Source organism: Manacus candei, unplaced genomic scaffold (assembly GCF_025592945.1).
Source record: "Manacus candei isolate 608988 ecotype Guabito, Panama unplaced genomic scaffold, ASM2559294v1 h1tg000050l, whole genome shotgun sequence".
NCBI classification, from domain to species: domain Eukaryota; kingdom Metazoa; phylum Chordata; class Aves; order Passeriformes; family Pipridae; genus Manacus; species Manacus candei.
The window spans coordinates 14,593,873-14,608,356 of record NW_026138098.1 but is presented as its reverse complement, the minus strand read 5'-3'; the positions used below and the strand labels follow the sequence as shown (position 1 = coordinate 14,608,356).

General features: G+C 57.2%; 1 protein-coding gene across 3 annotated transcripts in view; it reads left to right on the top strand.

The window, feature by feature from the left end:
• LDB1 (LIM domain binding 1) overlaps positions 1 to 13,618 on the top strand; it is a 28,860-nt gene extending 15,242 nt beyond the window's left edge. For 2 of the 3 annotated variants that reach the window (XM_051800001.1, XM_051799998.1), the window contains exons 2-11: positions 7,205 to 7,307; positions 7,905 to 7,949; positions 8,172 to 8,247; positions 8,578 to 8,680; positions 8,888 to 9,060; positions 9,298 to 9,420; positions 9,595 to 9,678; positions 9,928 to 10,051; positions 10,468 to 10,616; positions 10,976 to 13,618. In XM_051800001.1, coding sequence (XP_051655961.1) covers positions 7,288 to 7,307; positions 7,905 to 7,949; positions 8,172 to 8,247; positions 8,578 to 8,680; positions 8,888 to 9,060; positions 9,298 to 9,420; positions 9,595 to 9,678; positions 9,928 to 10,051; positions 10,468 to 10,616; positions 10,976 to 11,206 — 1,128 coding nt within the window. In that variant the 5' untranslated portion in view covers positions 7,205 to 7,287 and the 3' untranslated portion in view covers positions 11,207 to 13,618. The remainder of the gene's footprint in view (positions 1 to 7,204; positions 7,308 to 7,904; positions 7,950 to 8,171; positions 8,248 to 8,577; positions 8,681 to 8,887; positions 9,061 to 9,297; positions 9,421 to 9,594; positions 9,679 to 9,927; positions 10,052 to 10,467; positions 10,617 to 10,975) is intronic. The other variant, XM_051799999.1, reaches the window with a different exon arrangement.
• Positions 13,619 to 14,484: the final 866 nt, after the last annotated feature.

The window sequence follows — 14,484 nt, the reverse complement described above, 5'->3', positions numbered from 1 at the left end:
GGCCCATGGTTCCTTCCCTGTCCCGTGGCTGTCAGGGTGGCAGCAACCCTCGTGGTCTCTCTCAATGTGCCAGTCTTCTGCATGCTTGCAGCTCTGCACTCGTGTGAGCTTGAGGTCTGCATAAACAATATGAACTCCAGGTCCTGTGTGGTGGCAGAGCAGGACAGCACTTCTCCTGGTCCTCTCTCTTGGAAACCTCCTGTCTTCTGAGTGACCTGGGGACAGAATGCTCCTGCTGTTGTTTGCTCCGTGTGCATGTGTGTTTGTGGGTTGTGATGCTTGCTGTGATGAGGTTTGCTGCCCCGTGGGTTGTTGTTTCGGGTGGAGTTGTAACCAGGTTGCTTGGGTGAGAGGGTTTCCCCGGGGCTGTGCTGCAGTGGTAAAGATTGTTTCTACAGCATTGTGGTGCTGGGACTGGGTTGCTCGTGCCTCAGGAGCACCAAGAAGGTGTGCTTGGCCAAACCCTGTCCTTTCGCTCCCTGGGGTTTTGGCCCCATCCTGCACTGGTTGTCCAAAGCCCTGATGCCAGTGGCAGCACGTGCTGCCAGTGCAGCGGCGCGGTGCAAGTCCAGCAGCCACAGCATTTGCTCTGTCCCCAGCGCTGCCAGCAGCCGGCCAGTCCCTTGCTCAGCCGCTCCCACATTGCTCCTGAGGAGAGAGAAGTTCAGCCTCAGCAGGGCGCAGAGGCTTGCCCTGGCAGCTCGAAGAGGCAATGGAGGTGCCTTGGGAGCTGCACTGAGTAGGTTCCCACCGTACTCTCACTGTGCCTTCCCTCCCTGGGCATCTGTGATACAGACCTTGGGGCAGCCGCTGCAACCCCAGCGTCGTGGTTTGCCCCCGGGCTCACGCCACCCCAGCGTGGCCAGCTGGATCCTCGCGGCAGGAGTTATCCTGCTTTTTTACCCCCTCCGGAGCGGGCTCCTGGCCGGCTGCCAGGGCTGCGGGGCTCCACCTAGGAGGCAACATGGAGCAAGGCGGCTGTCGGCGGCGGGGCTGCTGTCTCCGGAGACTACGCGTCCCAGCGTGCAGCTTTCGGCGCCGATGGCAGCGGCGGAGAGAGAGGTGGAGTGTTGCATCCCGGGATCGCAAATCTCCATGTGCCACGTGGGGGCTGACAGCCTCCTGCGCTCCGAGGCAGGGGCACTTGGCAGTCTTGCCTGTCTGGGGGATCAGTATGGAGCCCCCTCTGTCGGCATAGGGCAGACCTCAGCCTCTTGCTGCCACTTCCCCACACGGTGGCTCTTGGCTCCAGTTCTCCTGGGCAGATTCTGTCCCTGTAGAGGGCTGCCCGGAGCAGCAAGCCCAGAATCCCATGTAGAGCTGTGTAGTTTTGCTCCACCGTGTGCATGGTGGGCAAGGAGCTGGGAGCAGAGATGTTCTGTGAGGCCATTGGCATGGTTACCTATGACTCTGAATTTTTCTGTGCTGCTGCAGAGCCTAGAAAACGTTGGATGATGAAAACCCTAGTTTGTCTGGAGGCTTTTATTCATGGGATGCTAACAGGATTTTTTTCCAGCCCCATGGTTCCCACACCATGTTGTTCGTTTGTGTGCCAATGCGCAGTGAGGGATGGGAGCCCCGTCACTGCACGATGGCAGGGCCCCAGGGTGCAGGGGTCTGAGTGAGAGGGAAAGTGGCCGAAAATGTGAAAGGTGCGTTCCTGAGGCTGAAACTGGCAGCGTTTGATTATGGATCGTCTTTGAGACAGTGAAGCGAAAGGAGTAATTAGGGACAGTGGGATATTTCCCTGAGAGTTGCAGGAAATGACTGCCTCGTGGTAAGTTGATAGTAGAGGAGCTGAAACTGGGTTATCTGTGGGATTGCATCTGGGGCTTGCAGCCTTGGACGTGATTCAATTTTCTGGCTGTTTTGCAATTGGCAGGGCGTGCTCTTCTCCCTTTTTCCCTCCTGGAGAATTCCCCGTCTACATGTCTGAATCATCTGAGGGACAAAATGGGAAAGGGGAGACTCCTGCCATTCCTAGTGTGCTGCAGGGCAGTGCGGTCCTCCAGGGCCCCGGCTGAGTACCCAGCTCTGCAGGATGCCTTCCTAGGAGACCCTGGACTCCAGCAGAGCTGGGGCTGTGGGACTACTCTGAGTTTTGACCTATAAATCCACATCCTGGCCAGGTTCTTCTCAACTGGTGCTTTTCAGATAGTGCTGCCTCACAGCCTGCATCAAGATTGCCACTTTGTAATAACTAGTTGCAGGTAATTATCCCTTTTCTGGCTGTCCCCCCGAGTTTGTGAGGCAGCCTACAGAGAGGAACACCATTGAGTCCAGGTGCTTTGTGTGCTGCCGAGGGGGACTTTTGCACTAACACTGTAGGATGTGACCTGGAGCTAGGACACTGTGCACGGCCATGTGGTACGGGTGGGGAGGCAGCTTGTGGTCCAGATAAGCTCCATGGCTGACTCAGATATGTAGCTTGGGAAAAGTGAGAGGGTAATCCCTGCACACAGCAGGGCAGGTGGCGATGCAGGTTTTGCCTCTGTATGGGTCAGGGCCAGGCGATGTGCTGGCTGGGTTCAAACTCTGGATGCCGCTGAGTCCATGGCACATGATCTTCTCCAAAAGCGGCATCTCCTCTTCCCTACGCAGCCTGGCCTCCTGGGAGCTTCAGCTGCATCAGTTCTGCATTTTCAAAGCAAATGGGGTTGCTGCAAGTTGAGATTGTCGCTGATAATGTCTCAGGTCATTCCTCTGTGTGTGCTGCCTGGGTTCCTGTGTGTTTAATAACAACACTGGGATTTGCAATTGGCTTTGCTCCATTCCCTCTGCTCCAGAGAAGAGGAGAAAGAAGAGATCAAGGCAGGCTTGTGGGGCAGACCAGGGACTGCCCCATGTGCCTCTGCCTGTCCCAGTCACTCTGAATACTTCTCCGTGTTTGCCTCCCAGCCTTGCCAACTTCCTGGACACCAGGCACTGTCACCAGGTGAACCATGTGAATTATTTGAGTTGCTGCCCTGCACCCAGCCCCAGATAGCAGCTTCCTGGATAGCACCCTCCCACCAACCATGCCAGGGGGACTGGGCTGGGAAGATGTTTCTTGCCGCTATCACAGCTTCCACACCCCAGCGAGGCAGCCCTGTGAAACAATGCCGCTATTTACACTTTAAAGCCTCGTTAGGCAGCCAGGAAGCAGGCACAGAGCATGCTGGGAAGCACTGGCTGCCTTTAGCGAAGGCTGGCCTCTCTTCTTCCCGGACTGCTGGGAGGAGCAGGATGCTTCCTGGCTGAGCTGTAACCCTGTGGCCCCTTTCAAGCCCTGCTTCTTCATTTATTTTTATCATTTACGTTTTTAGCCTCTGCCTTGTTGCTGAGCTTTGCTGCTTGCACAGAGCAGCACTGGCTGCCCGGCTGGGGATGGCTCCTCTCTGGGATGGGGCGCACTGATTCCTACCAATGGCCACAGGTGTAGGAGTGAGATGTTGATGCTGCTTTGCCTTTGTCCTCAGCAGTTCTTTACTCTTTACAGGCGAGCTGAAGTGAGGAGAGTCCAAGCAGGGGCTTTTCTTCCTGCTCTTCATGTCCCCTGCCCAGGCAGGCAGCTGGCACTGGTCTCGGCTTATCGTGTCCTACTGTCTCCTGTCTATGTTGGCTCTGCAAGGTGCCCACTGTGCTTCTGGTGCCCTGATGTTCCCCAGCTCTGGAAGCTTGGTTAGGGTTTCAGTCATTCCTGCTCCAGCAAACCCACCAGACAGTGCACTAGAAGAGCTTTCCCCATGGGGCTGATAGCTCACAGGCAGGGAACACAGAGGAGAAGGCATGTGGAGGGTTGGGCAGTGCTGGGCTGTATGTGAGTCACGGGTAGAGCACCTGCCTTCCCTTCCCTGGGCGCCCGCCTGCCTGGAGCTGTTTACTTGCCCAAGCTTTTGTGGCAGGTCCATCCTGCCCATGGCCATGGACCTGGCCTTATCAGAGGATGCTGAGGCGGGACATCCCTTCACAGAGTTCTCTTCTCCCGCACCTCCACGCTGAGGAGGAGCCATGAGGCCGCCCACCTGGCCACAGGCACTGTGCTGTTTGCCCAGACCTGCCTGGGCCAGTAGCTCACCAGCTGCAGCATTAGCATGATTTTTCCCCTTGCTGAATGTTTTTGCAGTGCTGGGCTAGCACTGAGGGATAGCCACGGGAAGCATCTCCTGTTGGTTCAGAGTCCACAGGGGCATCGCATGCTCAGCCACCGGGCAGCATCCCTGTTTGCATCAAGCCTGCCCAAATCCTCTGTGCTCAAAGTAGGAGGCAGAGCAGGGTCATGCAGAAACGCCAGCTGGGGTCAAACACTGGGCTTGACTTGGGAAGGGCCACATCGTGGAGCTCTGGGTCATTTCATCCAGCTGGACAGGGCTTACAGGCAGCTGGAGCAGCATAAAGGGGAGAGGTGGTGATGGAGGGATCTCCCAGACCAGGTGGCATGACCCTTGTGTGAGTAAAAGTTGTTTTGCTGCTGCTTTAAAGTAATTATGTTATTTCATGTAAAGTGTATAGTGTGTCTACAGTAAATGTAGAATTTGGACAGCCTGTATCAAATCCTAAGGCTATTGTTAGCATTGTTTTAAACCACCGAATCCAGTGACATATTTTACACTGCATTAAAAATAACACTTGGTCAAGATGCCAGTGGTGCTGAGGTCACAGACTCCATTCCACTAGATCCTGAGATAGGTCACTCAGAGGAGCTCTAAAAGCAGGTCATATCCATATTAACCTGCTGGGGAAGGCCCAGGATGGAAATGGATGCTTGAGTAGGAGTGGTGGCCTGGCTTATCTACTGTCCCACTCCAGGAGCGGGGAGTTAGGGAAGAGCAGGAGAAGTAGAGCTAATGGAAATGTGTCTCCCTAGTCTCCCCACCCCAGGAGACCTTCCTGCACCCTGAGAAAAAAGGTGGGGACTGAGGACAGCAAGAAGCCTCAGGGACTTAATCCTCCCATCTCTCATCGGTGAATAAAAACAAAGAATTGAAGGATGAGACCTGCTGGGTCCAATTTTTTTCTCCTCCCCAAGGACAGGGAGACCAGAAACAAACAGTTCTCCAGCCACTGCTGTCCCTACCTAATGAATTGGTTCGTTTTCAACAGAAGACACACTTTTGGGTAGTTTCTTAAGCATCAAGTAACTTTGATGTTGTGTTGTTTAACAAAAATGTGGAGGAAATGGAAATGTTCTGTTTCTAGTGCAGTTTGGGTTGAATTATCATTTCCATTAGGTACAAGTTGATGTGGATAAAGCAGAAAGTAAAAATTTTCTCACAGCACCGACCAACCAGCACTGACCTCCCTTTTAAAAGTTTTCATGTCTATGAAAACATTAGGTAAGAGCAAGGGGCCGACATTGTTAGCAGCTGTATGAGAAATTGTACCATGCCCCACTTATCTTCACTGCAGGCGGGCAGGAGCTGGAGCTGTGAGCCGTGTCTGAGCGGCTGGGCTGGCTCCAGCCCCATGGGACTGGTGCATCCTGGTGGGTGCTGGAGAGAGGCTGGATTCAGCTGCTACGGGGAAACATGGTGAAAAGGCCCCAAGAAAACAAGAATCAAGGAGTAAAACGCAGCTTTCCCCTGTTGCAAGTTGGATTTAATGCCGAGGAGGTGACCCCCTCTATTTTTGACCAGCCCTTGCTTGCTCAGCAGTGTGTGCAATCCCTATGACTGCTGACTTGGGGTCCCAGGAGGCTTTACAAGGGTGAAGGTGATGCCCTGGTCATTCTTCTGTGTTGGCTAATGGATTGCAACAAGGTGGACATCTTGGGTTCTGGTGCTGATGGCATCGCTTTCCTTGACCTTGGTGCTTTTTGCTCCCCTCCTGTATCCATCACAATTGAACTGCTGCTCCGATCCTGTCCCTGCACTGTTCCCCACAGCCTAGCTGTGCGTCAGAGCCCAGATGGGCAGCAGTGTGCCTGGTGCCTCCAGGACACTTCCCTCCACTGCTGGGCTTGCTTTCTCCAGTACCGGCTGGCAGTCCTGGCAGTTTGTGGGCGTTGGGAAGTGCCCGTCCCAGGGCTGTGTGCGGGCGGGCACCGATGGGGATCCCGCCTTGGCCCTGATGTGGCTGGCTTCGGGGCCCCTGCCTGCAGCGGGGCGGGGGGAGACGTGCCCGTGTGCAGCGGGGCCGGCTGAGCCGGTGGAGCCGGAGCTGCCTGGCAGCTTGCCCACTGCTGCGCCCCATCCAGGTCAGCCTGTCTGCCCGCCTGCCTGCCGGGAGGGAGCCGCGTGCCTCGGCAGCGCCTGGGCACAGCGTGCTGGGTCCTGCCAGCCGTGGGGTGTGCCGGGGCTCCCGCGGGCCTCGGGAGGGGTGCTGGCAGCTGTAGCTCCCAGGAACCTGCCCCTGCAGTGGGAGGGGGCTAGCGAATGTGGGAGTCCCCTGCCGCCTCTTGGGAGCCTGGATGGGTCTGGCTGTGCCCAGCATGGCTGGATTCAACAGGCATCCCTGTCTTCCATTGGCAGGCTGGGGGAGAGGTGTCTCCAGGTTGCTTTCAGGGATGTGTGCTGCTTTGCACACATTGTGTGCTCCATTGCAGACCCCATCACACCCCACGGCCCTCCATGGGCTCCTTGTCCTTCACCCTGGTGTTGCAGTGGGCATGAGGCTTTGGGGTGTTTTGATCACAGCTGGGGGCTGGCGTGTGGAATCTCTGTCCGCCTGGAGCTGGGTGGCCACTGGTCTGCCTGAGCGGCAGATGGTGGCTGCCTGGGGACCTGCCATCCATGCCTCCGGGTGATTATTCACCCGTCACCATGACGATAGAAAGGTCAGCGAAAAGATCCCGTGTGATTCCCGGGTCGGTTGGTGGGATTAGGAGCAGTGTGTGAGGGAGGGCTATGGGGAGGATAGGGTCCAGCTAGCCCCTCCTCTGGCTTACCAGCTGGATTGTCCCCCTTGGGCACATCCCCAGAGCCCAGCCAGCTGAGAACTGACAAACTCTGGGCACCAGTGGCGAACCCCTTGCATGGGGCCGGGCCCTTCTGGCTGCTGATCCTGAGTTCAGCCCTGACCCTGTGAGTCACATCCTGCACAGGGGAGACCTGGATCTGTGTGTAGAGTGAAAGTGCTTGGCTGACATTGGGGGGAGCAGTGGAGGGATGGGACTGTGGTAATGGGGTCTTGGCTGGTCCTGCATCCTTCTTGCTCCTCACAGCAGCAGCATGGTGTCTCTCCTCACAGGGTGCTCCTGACTGACTGGTGTCCCCTCTCTTTACAGGCTGCTCCTCTAAGTCATTCAAGCTGTACTCGCCAAAGGAGCCCCCGAACGGCAACGCCTTCCCCCCTTTCCACCCGGGCACCATGCTGGATCGAGATGTGGGGTGAGCTGGGGCCCTGGGAGGGGTCTGCAAGGTTAGGGATGCTCTGCAGTCTGCACTCCAGGATCTCTGTTATGCTTCCCAGCAGCATGCAGAAAGTGGGGTGCTGGAGTTCAGTTAGCACAGGGGCAGAGAAGGGGTCGGAGCAGGCACAGGTGGTACTGGGTTGTAAAAGAGTGATATTTGGAATGAAGGAAGCCCCTAGGTCCTGAGCTCTGGGCTCTCCAAGCCCTTTTCCAGGCCAAGCCCCTGGGGTGACTCTGGACAGGGAGCACTCCCAGCTCCTCCCACAGCAACCTCTTCTCCAATTTCTCCTGCCTGGCACCAGTCCCAGTTGCAGAGGAGTTGGGCACATCCCCAGGGAGCAGTGGGCCAGGTCCCAGGGGTGAAGCAGCCAGTGATGTGAGATCAGAGCCCAGTTTTGGGGTACGGGATGCCCCATGGGGTTGTCACATGTGGGTAGCCAGGGTGCAGCCTGCACCGTGTGTGAGGTCTCACCTCCAGCGAGCCTGACCACCTGCTGCTGTAGCCAGGGAAAAGGGAGCTGTGGTGGGAGATCCCCACTAGGACTGACCTCCCTGCATCTCTTTCCACCCCTAGACCTACTCCTATGTACCCACCGACGTACCTGGAGCCTGGAATCGGGTAAGCATGGGGAGCTGATGGGGAGCCAGCTGGGAGGGGAACTTGTGCCCATGGCGGGTGTGCCTGAGCAGGGCCAGCACGCTGCTGACTGGGACTTGTGTGGGGATTGCTCAGACTCTTGCCAGCCCTGGAGAGGCTGTGTGTACCCCCACCATGGCTCAGGACCCCTCCCCACCCTGTGGCTGCCTTCCCCTCTGATGGCTTTCTGTGCTCTCTGGGCAGGAGGCACACGCCGTACGGGAACCAGACCGACTACAGGATATTTGAGCTCAACAAGCGGCTGCAGAACTGGACAGAGGTAGAGAACTGGGGCAGCAAGGGGCAGACAGGGGTTGGAGGATGCTTCTAGGTGTGTTTTAAGGGTGGGGTCCTCTGTGCTGCCTGCCCTCATGAGCTGCCTTGGCAATAGGAGGAATCCCCTTGGCCGCAGGGTCCTGTCCCACTGTGGAGGTCCCCAAGCACCTTGTCCCATAAGGACTTATTAACCCCATCTCCAAGCACTCAGATCGGAGTGCAGCCCTCCATGGGCTGGGTGCGTTGCTGCTGTGCCTGGCAGCCAATGGCTATCTGTCTGTCTGTCTGTCTATCTCTCCTCCCCATAAACTAAGTGTCTCTCCACTATCCTCAGGAATGTGACAATCTGTGGTGGGACGCCTTCACCACGGAGTTCTTTGAGGATGACGCCATGTTAACAATCACTTTCTGCTTGGAGGATGGACCAAAGAGATACAGTGAGTACCAGCTTGAGCCCTCCTTCCTCAGGGCATTGCCCTCTGGCAGGAGAGAGTTGTGTGCTCAGGGGGATGTGGGCAGGGTGTTGGAGGTTGGCGGTCTTCAGCCAGCAGGGACGAGAGAAACCTCTTCATGTATGTCCCAAGGCACATCTGGGTGTGCCTGGGTGTGCCAGGTTTACTGACCTTATTTTCTTTCTGCTCCAGCGATCGGCCGGACTTTGATTCCCCGTTACTTCCGCAGCATCTTTGAAGGGGGGGCCACAGAGCTCTACTACGTGCTCAAGCACCCCAAGGAGTCCTTCCACAACAACTTTGTTTCACTGGACTGTGATCAGTGCACCATGGTCACTCAGCACGGCAAGCCCATGTTCACCCAGGTACTGGCTGTGCCTACAGCTTCTGCTGCCCCTCACATCTTCCTTTTGTGTGCCCTCTTGGTGGCTGTGGTCCCACAGGGCCATGCGTTTTGGGCTCATGGGTTTGGCTTGTGCTGAGTCTCCTGGGAGGCAGAGGCAAGCCACTGGGAGGGTGTCCAGTATGCAGCAATGGGCACCCAGGGGATCTGGGCTGGGGGAGACTGGAGCAGCCTGTGCCTGACCCTGTGCCCTGCCCAGGTGTGTGTGGAGGGGCGGCTCTACCTGGAGTTCATGTTTGATGACATGATGAGGATAAAGACGTGGCATTTCAGCATCCGCCAGCATCGAGAGCTCATCCCCCGCAGCATCCTTGCCATGCATGTGAGTACAGCTCCAGGAGCTCCCCCAGGCACGAGTGACACAGGGCTGCTGAGCTACTCAGGGTGCTGTGCAGGTTGGAGGGACCTCAACCCAGTCCCCCCACTGCAGATCAGGGCACATGAGGGCCCTTCCCAGTCTGGATGTAGCTGAGCCATCTGTCTCTCTTGCTCCTAGGCACAGGATCCCCAGATGCTGGACCAGTTATCCAAGAACATCACACGCTGTGGGCTCTCAAACTCCACACTCAACTACCTCCGAGTAAGCATGCCAGAAAAGGAGGGGTTGCAGCTCCTGGCTGCCCCGGGCTATGGGGAGACGGCGAGGCAGACTTTGAAAAAGGGGTCTTGCAGGGGGGCTGCAGAGAATTGTGGGGCAGTGGGTCTGCCGGATCCCACAATCTCACAGCGTGGCTTGGGTTGGTGCAGTGCAGATGGCTGCCTAACAGAGGGGTTTTTGCTGGGGCTTAGAGCATTGCGATCTAACCCCATGTCTGTCTGCTCCCTGCAGCTCTGTGTAATCCTAGAACCAATGCAGGAGCTCATGTCACGGCACAAGACCTACAGCCTCAGTCCCCGGGACTGCCTCAAGACTTGCCTCTTCCAGAAGTGGCAGCGGATGGTCGCTCCACCTGGTGAGTCTCACACTGCCTGCTGTGCTGCCTTTGGGTCTCTGGGGCTTCCTGCTCAGGCCCTGCCCTTGGCACAGACTTCTCCCAGCCCCAGAGCTGTTCTTGGCCTCATTTTGTGAGGCTGGGGGTGGTAAGCCAGGCAGCTGGCTTCCTTCTTAGTTAGCCTTCCCATTGGGGCAGAGCAGGGCTGTGGGCAGCCAGTGCTTCCTGCCTGGGGGCTGCCAGCTGTTTGTGGAAAGCAAAGCAGGGATGGTAATTTTCCTGTTGCTTCTCCTGTCCCCTGCACCGGGGGGACAGCAGAGCTGTGGAGGCGAGTAGGGTGGTGATGCTGCCTTGGAGGGTAATGTGGTCCTTGCAGAGGTGGGGTTTGCTGAAAAGGGTTTGGTACTGACCATGTATGTCTCTCTATCCTCCACCAGCGGAGCCAGCACGGCAGCAGCCCAGCAAGCGCCGGAAAAGGAAGATGTCAGGGGGCAGCACCATGAGCTCCGGCGGGGGAAACACCAACAACAGCAACAGCAAAAAGAAGAGCCCAGCCAGCACCTTTGCCCTGTCCAGTCAGGTACCTGTAAGCATCCCGTTTCCATTCTCTCTTCCCCCCCGGGGATGGAGGGGAGGGTTCTCTGCCCCAGCCCCTGGGAGTTGCTAAGGGGAGACCCCCAGGGACTGCCTGTCCAAGCACCCCCGTCTCTTTCCATGTGATGGGAAGAAGAAGCAATGGGTGTCCCAGCAGCCTTCCTTAGCTCCTTTGTGCTCCTGCAAGGGAGTGAGGATGTGTTGTTCCACACAGTGCCCGAGCTTGGGACCTGTGGTGGAGACGAGGAAGTGGCCCTGCAGCTGGGGAAAGGGGCTGCAGTGTTGAGGGTGAGATTGGCGGCCCAGGCTCCCCCCACCTCGATTATGTTTCGGGACCGTCTCCCCTTTCAGGATGTGATGGTGGTAGGCGAGCCCACGCTGATGGGGGGGGAGTTTGGGGACGAGGACGAGCGGCTCATCACCCGGCTGGAGAACACACAGTTTGACGCCGCCAACGGCATCGACGACGAGGACAGCTTCAACAACTCACCGGCGCTGGGGGCCAACAGCCCCTGGAACAGCAAACCGCCCTCCAGCCAGGAGAGCAAGTCAGAGAACCCCACGTCACAGGCGTCGCAGTAACGGCTCCCCCACCGCCCCGTGGACTCAGTCCCAACCAATCTACCTGTACATTTGCAACGGAGAGTGACTGGGAAGCGGCAAGGTCCCGGGGGCACGCCGGCGCCACGCGGATGATGGGGTGCATGGCCTGGGATGCATGCCAGGCAGGCAGCCCCCAGCCCTCTCCCCCCGCCACCTCCCCGCACCCCCATGCCTGCCTCTGCAATGGACCCCAGGGCAGGGTTGGGATTCCGGGGCCATAGCTTCGTTATTCCCCCTTCTCTCTTCCTCCCTGCTTCTTGCCCAGAGAGCTTCTCATCCCCGCCCCGATGTGCCCAACCCCTCCCTGCTGAGTGGGGGGAATTAGGAGGGAGGTGTTGGCAGCAGCTGGCATTACCAGATGCCACGTGTTGGGGTTTGGCACAGCCCCGAGACCCTCCTCCTCCCTGGGTCCTATGGCTGGTGTTTCCTGAGCAGCCACCTGCAGCAGGGTTGCATATCCCCAGTCCAAACTGGGGCTGGGTGGGGGAGACAGTGATGGAAAGCTGTCCTCATACCTCAGGTTCTGCCACAGAGCCTCCTCCGGCTGGGGTCAGATCCTGCAGCGCTGGGGTGGTGTTGAGGATAGGGCCCCATCATATTTCCCCGCTCTCCTGCACCCTCCCCTTCCCCTCGCTCCCCGGAGCGAAAGCGCAGTGTGGCCATGGGGGGACTCTGTATATAGGAAATGTGTGGTGGGGGGCCTAGGGGGACACAGAGGACCTGCAGCTCTGCTGGAGCAGCCAGTGCCCTTGCTCCCTGCCTGCAGCCCCTGTGTTTCCCTCCACCCTGCGTGAGTCTGCCTGGGGCCCCTTTGCAAACTCTGGCTCCTGGTACCTCCTACTTTTGTCTTTTTTTAAGAAAAAAAATAATATTATTAAAATTGTAAGTTTAAAAAAAAAGAAAAAAAATGGGAAAAGCCCCCCTCAGCCCCCTTGCCGGTTCCCCCCTCCCTGTCCTGAGCCCTCTCACCCTGTCCTGACTTTTGTACAGGCTTCTTCTCTTGGAAGTCTCATTTTATATCCAGTTCAGAGAGCTTCAAACCAAGGAGAGACTTTGCAGACTTCCTTTCTAATCCCTCCAGGGGTCGGGGGGATCAGCCCCCCGCCTCCCTCCTCAATGTAAATCTTGTGTGCTGTTGTTCCCACTCCCCCCCTCGGGTTCGTGTACCTCGTGCTTGTACATTTCCGCGCTGTAGACAGTGTGTACGATACTGTTCTTTCAATGTGTTATCACTAGAGCAGGTGCCTCCATTGATGTTAGGGGAAACGATGAGAAAAATAATAATTTTGGGGTTTTTTTTTGGTTTAAAAAAAAAAAAAAGAAAAAAATAAACCCTTCCAAGGCTTCTTCCAAGGAGAAGATGGGAGGTGCCGGGGGAGGGTGTTTGTGCTAACCAGTTCACCCCAGCAGCCTTGGAGGGAGGTTTTGGGGTGAGATGGGAGTCTGGGCTGCCCGTGGGGGCCCCCTGGCATGTCCCAAGGTGGGGTTGCAGCAAGTGCTGCCATGGGGGTGGCCAGGGTGGGGGGACTGCCCTAGTGGGGGGGGTATGTGTGTGTGAGAGTGTGTATGTGAGAGGTTTGTGTGTCTGTCTGCATGTGTAAAGAAGCCCAGGGCAGGCATAGCAGCCCTGAAGTTTGGGGGATAGGGTGGTGCACCTCATTGTCTCCACTGGCCCCCCCAGCTCCTTGCCAGGGATCCCACAGTCCATGTCCCACTGCCCCATGGGGCGGGGGGTTGGCAGGTGTCGCTGAGGGGCTGTCCCTGCCCGGGTGCTCTGGCTGCACCAGGGATGCTGTGGGACCCTGTACCTTGCCCACTCACAGCTGAGAGTGCAGGGGGTTGCTGAGACAGGATGGGGGGCAACCTGTGTGTCCCCTCCTTCTGCTGTCCCTGGGGCTGGGCAGGGAGATGGGAGTCCTTTGAGTCAGCCCTGGTCAAGCTGAAAATATCTGGAGAGATGCCTGTGTCGGCTCCTGGGCCCTTCCATGGGCAGACTGGAGGCAGAGGGCTTGGCCGGTCAGACCCACAGCTGCAGGCACAGGGGTCCCCACAGCCCCTTTGCAGGTGGGGATAGGATCCCAGGGTGGGAGCCTGGTGTGGCAGGAAGGGAGCAGGGCTCTGAATGAGTTGCAATTAAGGTACAATTCTCCGCGCCATGCCACAGGGCTGCCGTGGAGGGTGTGGAGCCCTCGCTGCCCCAGGCACACTGTAATGCCTTTTTGTTTCTTTTTTTTTGTTTGTTTGTTTTTTTGGTTTTTTTTGATTGGTTGGTTGGTTGGTTTTTGGGGTTTTTTTTTTGCTTTTGTTTTTTTGGGTTTTTTTTCTTCCTCCCCTCCATAGTTTGTGCCATTTATGAGTCATGTATGGTACCAATAAAATGACTTTTCGGTTTGAGGCTGTCCCGAGCACTTATTTCTGAGCATGGGACCTGGCCAATGTGGGCAAGACAGAGAGGGGTCTCCTCATGTCCCTGGTGCCCTGGCAGAGGGTGAATGCACAGGGCTTGCTGTGCTCCTGGGATGATGCTGGCTCGCCTCGGGCTGCTGGTTCCCAGCCAGAGCATGGCCAGCTCCTTGGCACACCATGGAAAGTAGAAATCTCAGCAAGCACAAGGTACAGGGCAACTGGGAAATGGCCCTGTCCCCAAGCCAGAGCAAACAGGCAGCTCAGGGCCTGTCTGGACACCAAGGTGATGGGCATATTCCCTGGGGAGCAATGGGGGCAGTGCAGTCATGCTGTGGGAACGGGGCAGCAGCAGCTGAGCAGCATAGAGGTGTCCTGGAGGGACAAAAGGGGGACAAAGGAGGGACAAGGGCCCCCCAGAGTGCCAGCCTGTATGGGGACTACCCTAGTCTCCTTCCAGAAGCTGGGGTGCCCTATGCCAGCACTATGGGCAAGATGCAGGCCACCGGTTCCCCCAGACCAGGGCAGATAGCTGTCCCCAGAGATGGCATCTTGCTGTCCCCACTGGGGGAGATGTCTGGGGGTAGCTGGGTCCAACCTCCAGCCATGTGGACACTGTAGGCTTAAACTGTGGGTGCCTCATCCAACGCACACACCCCACTGTGGCCAAAAGTGTAGGGCAAGGAGCCTGTGGCTGTGATTAGTGGTGGGATGAAGACAGATCTGGCAGTAATGGGGAGGGAAAAAAGGGATGTGGGGGAAAACGGGCTCTTAAAACAGGGCTGATGCAGTGGAGGGTGAGGGCAGGATGGGCCCATGTCTTCAGAGCAGGGGCAGGGCTTGTATTTACACCT